Source organism: Microtus oregoni, unplaced genomic scaffold (genome assembly GCF_018167655.1).
Source record: "Microtus oregoni isolate MIOR12 unplaced genomic scaffold, Mior012 000048F_ref0000485, whole genome shotgun sequence".
Classification (NCBI taxonomy): Eukaryota; Metazoa; Chordata; class Mammalia; order Rodentia; family Cricetidae; genus Microtus; species Microtus oregoni.
The window spans coordinates 13,711,417-13,724,186 of NW_024543222.1; the positions used below are offsets into that span (position 1 = coordinate 13,711,417).

Genomic DNA, 12,770 nt, shown 5'->3' on the forward strand with positions numbered 1-12,770 from the left:
GAATTGCAATGTAAATATCCGATATGCAGGATGTCTCATATATGACAACCCCTCCCCCCCACTGGTTGAGAACCGCTGCTCTAGAACAAGATTATTGTTCTGACCATTTAGAACCTTGCAGTTTGGCACCTTAAAAATTGGACCCCAATGCAGCAGAAAACTGGAAACTATTTCTCTAACCCTGGCTTTTTTTCATGCTTTTCTCCATACATCCTTTCTCCACCAAGATCTGGGTAGACTTTAGCGGTTGGTCACTGGAGAGGTCAGGCAGAGTGGCAGGTGACCGGGACGGTTGTCCTCGTTTGTAGATTGCACACTTGGTCTGCGAGGAGTGTTCACTATGTTGCACTTTTTTCACTTTTCTGTGCCACAGCCAGGGTTTCTGTGTGTGCTGTAAAAGTGATACTCCCCATGGATCTGGTACCACCTCTGCCCCACCCCCATTTTCTCAGTTAACCTCTTCTTCTTTTTCCTTAGGCCAATGAGGCGAGCTCAGAGTCCATAGCATCCTTCTCTAAACCGGAGAACATGGGCAGCTTTCTGCCAGAGGGCGGGTGTTATGAGCTGCTCACCATCATAGGTAATTCCCAGGGACATGCCCAGTTTCCTGCCACAGCTCCTCAGCTAGCCTAGCAGCAGAGAGCTGCACGAATCTGTGGCGACAGTGGGCTTTATGGGTTTCTTGTGCCAAGGATGGGAAGACATCATTTCTAGGAGGCCATGGACCACTACAATGATGGGCTGAAAAGGACTGATGGGAAAACCAAGAAATGTCAGCTATATTCTAACTAGAATTTTCTGCTGCAATTGAGTCTCTTTTCTTTAGAGTAGATAAATCTTTGTGGCTGTCTTTGTTTAACTCATTTGTCTTTTCTTTTAGGTAAAGGATTTGAGGACTTAATGACAGTGAATTTAGCCAGGTACAAGCCAACAGGAGAATATGTGACAGTACGAAGGATCAACCTAGAAGCTTGTTCCAATGAGATGGTGACATTCTTGCAGGTAATGAAGTATGGGTGTGACCCCTGGAGGGTGGGCTCCCAGTTACATAGTAATCTCATTTCATTCCTCTAGAAGTTGCTTTAGGCGGACCATGTGTTGAGAAGTCAGGAGGCAGCAGCGAAGGGTCTTTCGTGTTTGACACTGTCCATCAGGCTGTGATGGTGCTCAGCCCAGATGTCCCTTCTTCTTTAAACATTTTTCTTTGCCTTGTTCTGCATTATTCAGAGAGACAGGCAAGTACAACAGTGTAGGCAGCAGAGAGGCACTCAGCCCCAGGACGTCTTGTTCACAAGCAGGGCCACCTGCTCTGCAATCAGTGACCATCAGTGCATCATGTTTGCTGCAGATGCCTTTCGATTTGATAAGCACAGAGTCTCCCTCTTGCTAAACTGGTGTAGGATCCAAGTGGGGTGAGACTCCTCGTGGTCCTATGATACCAGTGTTCACAGTGCCCAGCGCAGTGTGGACTCAGGGCTGTGTGCAGCTCCTGCACCTCATATGTAGCGTGCTCCTTAAGGATGCTTACCTGACCATGTTGTTCAAGTTCCTCTGTTCATAACTGCTAGACGGGGCCAGTCTAGCTTAGTTATTTGTAGGAGAAAACTTAATTTATTCCAGAACATGTTTGCCCATGTGATTTTTTTTTTTTTTTTTGGTTTTTCGAGACAGGGTTTCTCTGTGGCTTTGGAGCCTGTCCTGGAACTAGCTCTGTAGACCAGGCTGGTCTCGAACTCACAAAGATCCACCTGTTTTTTGGATTTTATTCTTTGAAACAATAAACAGGCAAAAGGAATTGCCTACATGGTCTCAATTTAGGTCATAAAGGCCAGGAACCTGAAATTTCTGCATTTTTTGATTTGTTTTTAATTTCTTTGTAGATAGGGTCTTCCATTCCAGCTGCTCTAGAACTCACATTGCACAGGCTAGCCTCAAACTCATTAGTCCTCCTACCCAACTTTCTAAGCCAGTGGTTCTCAACCTGTGGGTCACGACCCCTTAGATGTTTACATTACAGTTCATAACAGTAGCAGAATTACAATTATGAAGTAGCAATGAAATGATTTTTTGGTTGGGGTTGCCATGATATGAGGAGCTGTGTTAAAGGTCTCAGCATCAGGAAGATGAGAACCACTGCTCAGAGTACTGGTCCTGGCTCTTCTGAAGTTCCTTTGAACTTTTTTAAAAAAATGTTTCACACACCTATTTCTGGGGAAGGGGACCCCAGTCAAGGTGCTCGGAAATGTCTCCTTGTATTCCATAGTTTGATTTGTCCATTAGTTCGGTCAACTCTTATACTTTGATGTATATGGTATTTGTTTTTAGTTACCATCTCACTGTTACCCAGCCTGTCCTCATACTTACAGTCCTCCTGCCTCAGCACCCAGGCTGGGATTGTACTCTTGTCTTAGAACAAAGTGTAAGCCTTGACCTGGGATTAGGCGAATCACTTCCCAAGTCTTCAACCACTGCTTTATTTTGGTCATCTCTGAGGCGGCTGACTCTCACTGTGTTGACAGCAGTGACCCTGCATGGTGAAGGGTTACTTTTTGAGCCTCGTGAGTGTTGGTGGCTGGCAGGGCCACCCAAAAGCCCGAGTGGGCAAATCAGGTGACTTTCCCCAGGCACGGTGGGCCTTCCTACACTGGAAGGACTCTGAGGAGAGCATCCAGAAGACACTAGGTCTCCACACTGTCCCGCTGCCATCTTCATGTTGAATGCCATTCGTGACCCTGACTCAGCTTTGCCGTTGCTTTCAGGGGGAGCTTCATGTCTCTAAACTCTTCAGCCATCCCAATATAGTGCCATATCGAGCCACCTTCATCTCAGACAATGAGCTGTGGGTCGTCACATCATTCATGGCATATGGTGAGTGGGAAGGGTTCTAGGACACCTGACACTTCCTTCTGTGCCATTTTCTTTCTCCTGTTACCCTTGGCATCCTTTTCAGGTTCTGCAAAGGATCTCATTGGCACACACTTCATGGACGGCATGAATGAGCTGGCGATTGCATACATCCTGCAGGGGGTGCTGAAGGCCTTGGACTACATCCACCACATGGGCTATGTGCACAGGTGTGTTCCCAGCCACTTCACCCTTTCCTAGTGAAGGTGGAGTTCAGAATCAAGGATCTGGATTCTGAGCTTGCCACTCGGGGGACAGTCATTAGTCTGTCAGTGCTGAAGTCACTTGATCTTTATTGTGTGACAGATATGTCTACTGCGGACCACTGTCCCCTGATCCCTGACCCCTGCCTTACTCCTATATGCCTCAGAGCAGGCTCATGGCCAACTCAAAGACAGATTGCTTAGTGGTTTTGTCAGGAAAACCAGCTCATAGTGGGGGAGGACAATGGAATTGGAGCCCTCCTTCCACTTCATTGGTTCCAGGGATCAAACTGAGGTGGTAAGGCTTGGCAGCAAGTGCCTTTACCCACTGAGCCATGTCACCAGCCCCACACTGCAGACTTACGTAGAGGGCAGTGTGAGGAACAGTTTTGGGACCTAGATACATAAGAACTAGACATTTAAAAGCATAAAACAAGAAAATGATAAGTATGCTTAGATCGGCTTTAAAGACTTCTGTCTCATAAATGACACGATGACAAAGTAATGTGTGCCAGAGTGATGTACATGAGCAACAAGGAGATGGGGCAGAACAAGGGAAGAACAGCGGGGTGGCAGGATGGGAGGTTACGGCCGAGCCCTAGCGATCAGAAACTGCAGATAAAGACATGATGTCACATTGTATGAGTAACTGGTGGTGGTTAGGAGGCTGGATGGTACCCAGTGCAGCCAGTCAGGGGCATGGACGCAGGCTTGTATCAGCTCTGGCTATATGCCATCAGTGGACCCGCATGCTGACATTTGCTGCATGCAGACATCTACCGCATGCTAACATCATCTGCCGCATGCAGACATCATCTGCCGCATGCTGACTGATGTTAGATTTGTACTGAGTAGAAGTATCTTGAGTGTCTATCCCTAGAGAATGGAAATGGTAGGTCCCTTGAAGTCAGCACTGAGTGAGAAAGTAGTGAATTGCTTAACAGAGAGGATTAGATAAATTTAAAGCACACCCATGCACTCTCAAGAACAGAAAGTAAAAGTATTAGGAGCAGATCTGAGTTCAAGGCCAGCCTGGTCTACATAGTGAGTTCCGGGACAGCCAGAGCTACACAGAAAAACCCTGTCTCAAAAGCAAACAGATAAAAATCATTGGTCTATCTTATATGCCTGTAAGAGGCAGACATCAGAGCATTCAGTCTTTGGGGCCAGCCTAGATACATAATGAGTTCCAGGCTGGCTGGGCCCATCTACCATAACATGGTCAACATGCTAGGGGCCACACTGTTAAATAAAACTGACTCTTCCTCCCCCAGAAGCCATCAACCTCTCAGTTAAGGGTGGAGGTTCTTGAGCCCCTTTCTCTCGAAATGCTAGAATGCTGACTGGCTCAGTCTTCTTGGGTCCTATGCAGGCAGCCACACCTTCTGTGAGGTCATGAGTGCAGTGGTCAGGTTGTGTCCAGAGGACAGTTTTGGTCAGGTCTTCCCTACCTCTGGCTCTTTTTGTTTGTTTGTTTTTTCAAGACTGGGTTTCACCGTAACTTTGGACCCTGTCCTGGAACTAGCTCTTATAGATCAGGCTGGTCTCGAACTCACAGAGATCTACCTGCCTCTGCCTCCCGAGTGCTGGGATTAAAGGCGTGTGCCACCACTGCCTGGCTCCACCTCTGGCTCTTACCATCTTTCCATCCCTCTTTTTGCAATGGTCCTGGGGCCCTGGTGGGAGGAGAGTGACACAGATGTCCCTAGACACTCACTAACTGCACTTTGACCAGCTGTCAGTTTTGCCATTAGTCATCATCCACGACACAAAGAAACCTCTCTGATGAGGCTTGAGAGCTACACTAATCTGCGGATATAAAGATACAAATTTAGAGGGCACTTTGGTTCTAGGCACATAGTAAGTTTTAAAATATAATAACATAGGGGCTAGAGAGATGGCTTAGCAGTTAAGAGTACATACCGCTCTTGCAGAGGACTCAGCACCCACATTGGGTGGTTCACAATTGTCTGTAATTCCAGCTCCAAGAGCTCTGACAACTTGGGCCCCTGCAGGCACATATGCACATAGCCACTCCCACACACAACCAACATAAATAAGTCTTTAAGCTGGAGAGACAGCTCAGCGGTTATGAGAGTCTACTAATTCTGCAGAAGACTTGAGTTTGGTTCCCAGCTCTACATTGGTATCTCACTACTGCCTACAACTCCAGCTCCAGGGGTCTGATACTGTCTTGTAGCCTCCTTATGCACATACACGCCCACAGACAGACACATGTGCTCATGATTAAACATAAAAAGAAACCTTTTTTGTTTGTTTAAATCAAATGGCTGGGTATGGTGGCGCACTCCTTTAATCCCAGCACTCGGGAGGCAGAAGCAGGTGAATTCAAGGCCAGCCTGGTCTACAGAGTGGGTTTCAGGACAGTCAGGATTACAGAGAGAACCCTGTCTGAAAACCCAGAACAAACAAATCTAATGTTGGGCTGGAGAGATGGCTCAGAGGTTAAGAGCACTGGCTGCTCTTCCAGAAGTCCTGAGTTCAATTTCCATCAACCACATCGTGGCTCACAACCATCTGTAATGAGGTGTGGTGCCCTCTTCTGGCATGGAGACTTACATGTACATACTGTGTACATAATAAATAAATCTTAAAAAAGAAAACCTAATGGTGCATGAATGGGGCATGTTACTTTCTTGTTTTCAGGTATGTTTGAAAATATTCATAAATACCTTTATGTATGTATGAGATGCACTTATGTGCATGCGATATGGGTGAGAGCTGACCAGGTCTAATATTTGGAGACTGCAGATTTGTAGCATCAGGACCGTGTGTGACACTGTCTCCACCTCCCTGTAGGAGTGTCAAGGCTAGCCACATTCTGATTTCTACGGATGGGAAGGTCTACCTGTCCGGTCTACGGAGCAACCTCAGCATGATCAGCCATGGGCAGCGGCAGCGTGCAGTCCATGATTTTCCAAAATACAGTGTCAAGGTCCTGCCGTGGCTCAGCCCAGAAGTTCTCCAGCAGGTCTGTGTCCTTGGGCCCAAGGAGCCCCTTTCTCCCACCCATTCATAATTTCCTAAGGAAGCCCAGGAATTTGCTGGGATGGGGCTTCTCCCTGTTTCTGGTAGAGTAAGAGGTTCTGGAGGGAAGAGCCCCTGTTGGCCAGGTGTGCTGTAGCACCCATTCCTGGCAGCTGTGGATGTGTGGGGTCCCCAACCTGACCCTAGTGTCTGCCTCAGGGACACTTAGCACCCTAAAGATAGAGAACGTCCTGGAAATATTTGGTGCTCTGGATCTCTGTGCATAGCGGGCACACCCATGCCAGTGTGCCTGCTCATTTTGCAGCAGCGCCAGACATTGGCTTTCCTCACACAGCAATTCCCTGCAGTGGAAGGTGAGGAGCGTGGTCAGTGTCTGGTCCTGACTGCGACGGGCATTCACCTCCTCAGAGCAGGGCTGCAAATGGATCACCTGTGCCTTTTTTCTTCCGACTTAGAATCTTCAGGGTTATGATGCCAAGTCTGATATCTACAGTGTGGGGATCACAGCGTGTGAACTAGCTAATGGCCATGTCCCCTTCAAGGATATGCCTGCCACTCAGGTGAGCCTGCAGACGAGTGTTCCCTTCCTTCTTTGCTGCCTGCCTTCCTTAGATGCCCACTGCTTCCTGCCACACTGGGACACTGACTGTGGTTACTAATATGTTAGAGTCAGTCTTTTTGCTTCAAGAAGTTTCCCACCCGCTTGGTGGAGGGCGCTTGTGCAATTCTTTGTTCCCTTCTCTGGTGATGAATGTTGTGGTCGCCAAGCCCAACCCATGGGGTGGGGCGAGTAGGGCAGTGCAGAGAGGCCACATCACACTGGACACTGCATGGCTCTGCAGACCATGAATGGCACTGACCAGTTCTGTTATGCTTTGTTTTGTGGAATAGCCTCTTCTGTAGCTCAGGCTAGTATCAAACTTAGAGCAATCCTCCTGCCTCACTTTCCAAGTTTTGTGTTTATAGGCATGCACCACCGTGCCTAGCTAAGCTTCCCCGTCCTTATAAACTCATCAGATTTGTTGTCTTCCTTCCTAAGTACAACTAGATGATCAGTGTCCAGTTTCAAATTCTCAGGCATCTCTGAGTATTGTACTACTGTATTCTGGCACACACTTTTAGAACCTGCATTCTGAGTCCAGCTTATGCTCACACCCCTGCCATGCCTGCCTGTAGGTCATGGCCAGTGATGTAGTCTGCTCTTAGACAGACCCAGAGAAGAAACTTGTCCAGGCCCTATTACACCCAGGAAATGGAGTTGGGATTGTGTGGGCAAGTGTCACCTGAATCTTGAGGAACAAGACTTAGAACTAGGAGGAGGCAAGAGCCTGAGCAGGCCTCCCTCAGGCTCACAGGTCGCTCACCGTGGGGTTGTAGGCTGGAGCTAGAGAACGGCTGAGTCAGCTACCTTGAGCAGAGACCAAAGGAACTTCAGGGGGGATAATACTTTGTCTAATACTTAAAAAAATGTGTGCATGTTATGTATGTGTGGTTGCCTAAGGAGTTCAGAAGAGGGCGTCAGAGCTCCTGGAACTGGAGTCTGACAGTAGAAAGTAATCCAACATGGATGCCAGGAACCAAACTCAGGTTCTCAGTAAGAGCAGCAAGCTTTCTTAACTACTGAGTCCTCTCTCCATCCCCTGATCTAACCTTAAAAGCTAATAGCAGTTGACCATATAAAGAGCGGGAACAGGCCAGGCAGTAGTGCATGCCTCTAATCCCAGCACTTGGGAGGTAGAAGCAGTTGGATCTCTGTGAGTTCAAGGCCAGCCTGGTCTACAGAGTGAGTTCCAGGATAGCTAGGGCTACATAGAGAAACCCTGTCTCAAAAAACCAAATTAAAAAAAAAAAAAAAAGAACGAGAGCAGGAACAGAAGCCTGCCCTTGACAGAAGTATGGCTCAGTGGTAGGGTGTACCTGGCTTTTTCTTTGGGCCACCAACCAGTTCCCACATCATATATGACACAGAGACTTATTAGGTATGAATGCTTGGTCTTAGTTAGCTCTTATTTTAATCTGTTTCTCTTTATCTGCATTTTGCTCTGGGGCTATTTACCTTTTTGTGTGTCCTACTCTGCTGACTGGCGTCTTCCTCTGTTTCTCCTTCGTTCTCTCTTCCTAGAGTTTTCCTCCTACTTATTCTTTGTCCACCAGCCTGCCTAGTCTTTCTCTGCCTGTTCAGCTCTTTTTTAGACCAGTCAGGTGCTTTAGGGAGGCACGGTGAAACAGCAACACATCTTTACATAATTAGACAAATGTAACGCCTTTACATAGTTAACAAGGCAGCAGAAGCTAATGTAACACACCTTCCCATAGTTAAAGTAATACTCCCCAACTTAAACAAATGTAGCACATCTTTACATAGTTAAAGTAATATTCCACCACAGTAGAGTGTTTGCCTAGGATATCACCGGTCCTGACCAGTTTCCAGCAACATACATGCGTGTGCTAACAAAGCACTAGATCTGGGCACAGCACAGAATTGTAAACGACTGGGTTCAGGCGTCTCGGGGCTGCTGGGGGTGAGGCTGGAGAAGGAAGCAAGAGCATACCTGTGTGATCTCTAGGATCTTTGGTTCATGTCCCAGAGAATAGGGAAGTGCCAGAGATACACACAGGGGTGACGACAGCGGATTATCTGACCATCTGTCTACCCGAAAGGCGACTTAGATACATCCTCGGTCTTAGCTTAATTTAGCGCTGATAGAATAATTGGGGTGTGGAGCCTACGCATAAGAAATGTGTGCTGGGCTGTGGTGGTGCACGCCTTTAATCCCAGCACTCGGGAGGCAGAGGGAGGCGCATCTCTTGAGTTCGAGGCCAGCCTGGTTTATAGAGCAAGTTCCAGGAAAGCCAGAGCTACACAGAGAAACTGTATCTCAAAAAGAAAAGAAAGGAAGGAAGGAAAGAGAATTGTGTAAGAAAAATAATTGATTAACAGGATCTGCTCAAGAAGGAATAAGATGGTTAGTTAGTGTGAGCCTAGTTAATGTGAGCATAGTGTGGGCCTAGTTAGTGTGAGCCTGGTTAGTGTGGACCTAGTTAGTAAGAGCCTGGTTAGTGTGGACCTAGTTAGTGTGATCCTGGTTAATGTGGACCTAGTTAGTGTGAGCCTGGTTAGTGTGGGCCTAGTTAGTGTGAGCCTGGTTAGTGTGGGCCTAGTTAGTATGGACCTAGTTTGTTTGAGCTAGTTAGTTAAAACCCAGTTAGTATAAATTTAGTATGAACCTAGTTAGTGGTTCAGGTCCAGAAGCAACATTGTCCAATAAAACGTTTTGCCATAATGGAAGTGTCTGTCCCTGCAGTTTCTGCAATAAGGGAGCCACTGGCCACTTGGTACAGTAATCACTTAAAATGTGGCCACAGATGGAGGGATTGAATTTAAGGCTAACTTAAATAGTAACGTTGTTAGAGGCTCCCATATTAGCACAATCCCAGAGACAGCTCCAAGTTCTGTTTGGGTTGCTCAGGACATTCCTGGGGTCACATAAAAAGGCAGCTGCCTTCAAGGTGTGGCTGGTTTTGCATGTACCAAGCTTGAAGACTTTGAAACAGCCTCCCAGGTGGGGTCTGCCCAGGTGCAGCATGCCCATCAGCCCAGGTGCTGCGCTGCAGATGCCACATTGTGGACTCCACTGAACCCATCTGGGCCTGGCAGAGTGGTGCTGGGCTTCACAGAGATTGATGTCGCTCCACCGCTGTGCTCAAGAGCGGGCTCTATAGTCGGAGGAGTTCCATGCCCTGTCAAAGGCGAGAGGAAGCTGAGCTCTTCAGTCCAGCCCTGGTGGAGGGCACTTGTAGCCCCTCCTCCCATGTGCCTTCACTGCCAGCCAGTGGCCAGTGTTCCTTTGCAAAAGCCAGCTTTACATGATGTCTGAGGGTGTTCACTGCTGTGGTGGAACACCATGGCCACACTTCCAGGAAACAGCCCATCACTGAGGGAAGGCAGGCCAGGAGCCTGGAGGCAGGAACTGAAACAGAGGCTATGAGGAATGCTATTTATTGGCTTGCTCAGCCTGCTTTCTTATAGAACCCACCACTCGCAATGGGCTGGACCCTCCCCCATCAGCTACTAATTTAAAAAATGCCCAGTGGGCTGGAGAGATGTCTCTGGTTAAGAGCACTGCCTGCTCTTCCAGAGGATCCAGGTTCAATTCCCACCATCCACATGGCGGCTCATGACTGTAATTCCAGTTCTAGGGGATTCAACACTCACGGCAAAACTACAATGCACATTTAAAAGAAAAAGAGTCAACAAAATAAATAAAGTTATATTTGGAAAAAAAAGAAAATGCCCACTGGCCAGTGGTGGATCATGCCTTTAATCCCAGCACTCAGGAGACAGAGGCAGGCGGATCTCTGAGTTTGAGGCCAGCCAGGGCTGCACAGAGAAACCCTGTCTTAAGAGAAAATGCCCTCGGAGGCTCACTTCTCTCAGATGACTCTTGTTAGTGTCAAATTGTCATAACCCTACCCAGCCCCAACTTTGATCTTCACTCCCAGAGATCCCATTTGTTGAGGGAGCGAGAGCACAACCCAGATCTGTCTCTTCACCAGATGCTGTTAGAGAAGCTGAATGGCACAGTGCCCTGCCTCCTGGACACCAGCACCATCCCAGCCGAGGAGCTGACCATGAGCCCCTCACGTTCCATTGCCAACCCTTGCCTGAACGACAGCCTGGCCACTGGCAGCCTCCGGCCTTCCAACGGTGACTCGCCTTCCCACCCGTACCACCGAACCTTCTCCCCCCACTTCCATCACTTTGTGGAGCAGTGCCTTCAGCGCAACCCTGACGCAAGGTACTCTACTGGGGTTTACACCCAGCAGGGAGGCCGGCTCTTAGGTAGAGATCTAGATTCCCAGAGGAGTGGGTGGCTCCACGGCAAGAAGAACCAGCTTTCTGCTAAGAAGCCAGCCTGGGTGGCCTTGGCTGGTAGCTGTTGGGAGAGCTGAGGGAAGAGGTGGAGGGTCTTGGAGTAGAGGGTGAGTGTCAGGGTTTGGACAGCTGAGCCCAGGGGTCATGTGAGTCTCTTTTCTTTTCTCTTCAGGCCGAATGCCAGCACCCTCCTGAACCACTCCTTCTTCAAGCAGGTATGGAAGCTTTCCCCTGGTTCCCACCCTGCTGCTGCTCTGTGGTTGTAGGCACCCCCTCACCTCTGACCCCTTTGTGTGGGGGTAGGTGTTCTTCCTCTGCCTGATTGAACTAGAGGAATACTGTGTTTTTGAAGCCCTATGAGGCACTCGCTTGCCTTTCCTTTTTGGCTCCAGGGCACCACGGGGCAAGAACCCTGGTCTGGTAACTGAAGGTCCTGTAGTGTCCTGAGTTGTAGGATTTACCCTCAACTTGCCTCTCTCCCTCAGATCAAGCGACGTGCCTCAGAGGCCTTGCCCGAGTTGCTTCGCCCAGTCACCCCTGTCACCAGCTTTGAGGGCAGCCAGTCTCAGGATCACAGTGGACTCTTCGGCCTGGTGACAAACCTGGAAGACCTGGAGGTGGATGACTGGGAGTTCTGAGCCAATGCAGCCTGCATCCTCCAGTGGGGGTGGGGTGTGAGCCCTGGGGGCCCTTCCTGAGGATCAGCACCTACCTCTGGGTGCAGACTGGGTAGAAAGGACATTATGCTGGCAGAGCTGGCTGCCTGCTGCTTGAAAGGACATTCTGAAGAGACTTTGCTGTTTTTGTGGCTTTTGAGACACAGGGAGTCCCAGTCACCAGGGACTTGGAGAGACCGGAAAGCTGACATCCTGTTCTGTGAGCTCGGGGACCTCCTTAGAAGGAAGAGACACTGCTTTAGCCCCGAGGCTGAAGTCCAAGCCCAGAGTTTAACTCAGACCCAGGGACCCTTCACTTCCTCTTCCCTGCACTTGCTCTCCTCCCAGGCTGTTCACTCACCTTCTGTGCTCCCAGATCCTGTAGGGCTTAATGGGGGACAAGTCCTAAGCATCCTGCCCCTGCCCTACCCTCAGGCATCTCCCCAGTTTTTGTCTTTAAGCACCAGGGCCGGTCATCCTCATCCCCACCTCTCTCTTGGGCCCTAACACCTGAAACCTCTTAGCTCGGCTGTCTGTTACACTCCTTCCCAAGAATCCGCCACTGCCCCTGCCAGCTGCTGCCTTGGTGCCTCCTCCAAGGGCCATAAATGTCTTGCCTCGTCTGAGGGCTTGAGTAAGTCTTACATTGTGTTAGTTTCATTGTCAGAACAAATTAAAAATTTCTCAGTATGTTAGGAATGCCACTAATGTTTCCATCTGTGCAGAGACTGTAGCTGGCTTGTAAGGGTGGCCAGACAGACTCAGGTACAGGCCATTGTTCTCCCAGAGGGCCGAGTGGGTATGGGACCTGGCCGTTGTTGCTTTCATAAGCAGACATACCAGTTTCTTTAAAAACCCATGGTCTCTTAATTCCCTAGAATTTTAGGAGTATTATATTAAATTTTGCCTCAAAGTTACCAGAGCTCTAACAGCCAAGGGTGGGGGGCTTTATCATGGCTCCTGGTGTTGGTACTAATACCTAGCTAGCATGTAACCCAAGAACCCGTTGTCCTGGCAGCCAGTGACCAGAGCAAGGGGACCGGCTCGAGCCTTGTTTCTGTGCGTTTCCACCTGGCTAGTCCCCTGGGTGAGGCACTTCAAACCCAGGTTTTTGTTTCATTT

General features: G+C 48.8%; 1 protein-coding gene across 9 annotated transcripts in view; it reads left to right on the top strand.

Annotated features, from left to right (window-relative positions):
* Strada (STE20 related adaptor alpha) overlaps positions 1-12,621 on the top strand; it is a 33,486-nt gene extending 20,865 nt beyond the window's left edge. For 3 of the 9 annotated variants that reach the window (XM_041636004.1, XM_041636001.1, XM_041636002.1), the window contains 9 exons: positions 478-580; positions 881-1,002; positions 2,760-2,868; positions 2,951-3,074; positions 5,928-6,099; positions 6,572-6,676; positions 10,674-10,915; positions 11,165-11,207; positions 11,478-12,620. In XM_041636004.1, the coding sequence (XP_041491938.1) occupies positions 478-580; positions 881-1,002; positions 2,760-2,868; positions 2,951-3,074; positions 5,928-6,099; positions 6,572-6,676; positions 10,674-10,915; positions 11,165-11,207; positions 11,478-11,630 (1,173 nt within the window). In that variant the 3' untranslated portion in view covers positions 11,631-12,620. Of the gene's footprint in view, positions 1-477; positions 581-880; positions 1,003-2,759; positions 2,869-2,950; positions 3,075-5,927; positions 6,100-6,571; positions 6,677-10,673; positions 10,916-11,164; positions 11,208-11,477 lie in introns of all 9 variants that reach the window. The other 6 variants (XM_041636005.1, XM_041636003.1, XM_041636006.1 and 3 more) reach the window with 3 other exon arrangements.
* The last annotated feature ends 149 nt before the right edge of the window (positions 12,622-12,770 follow it).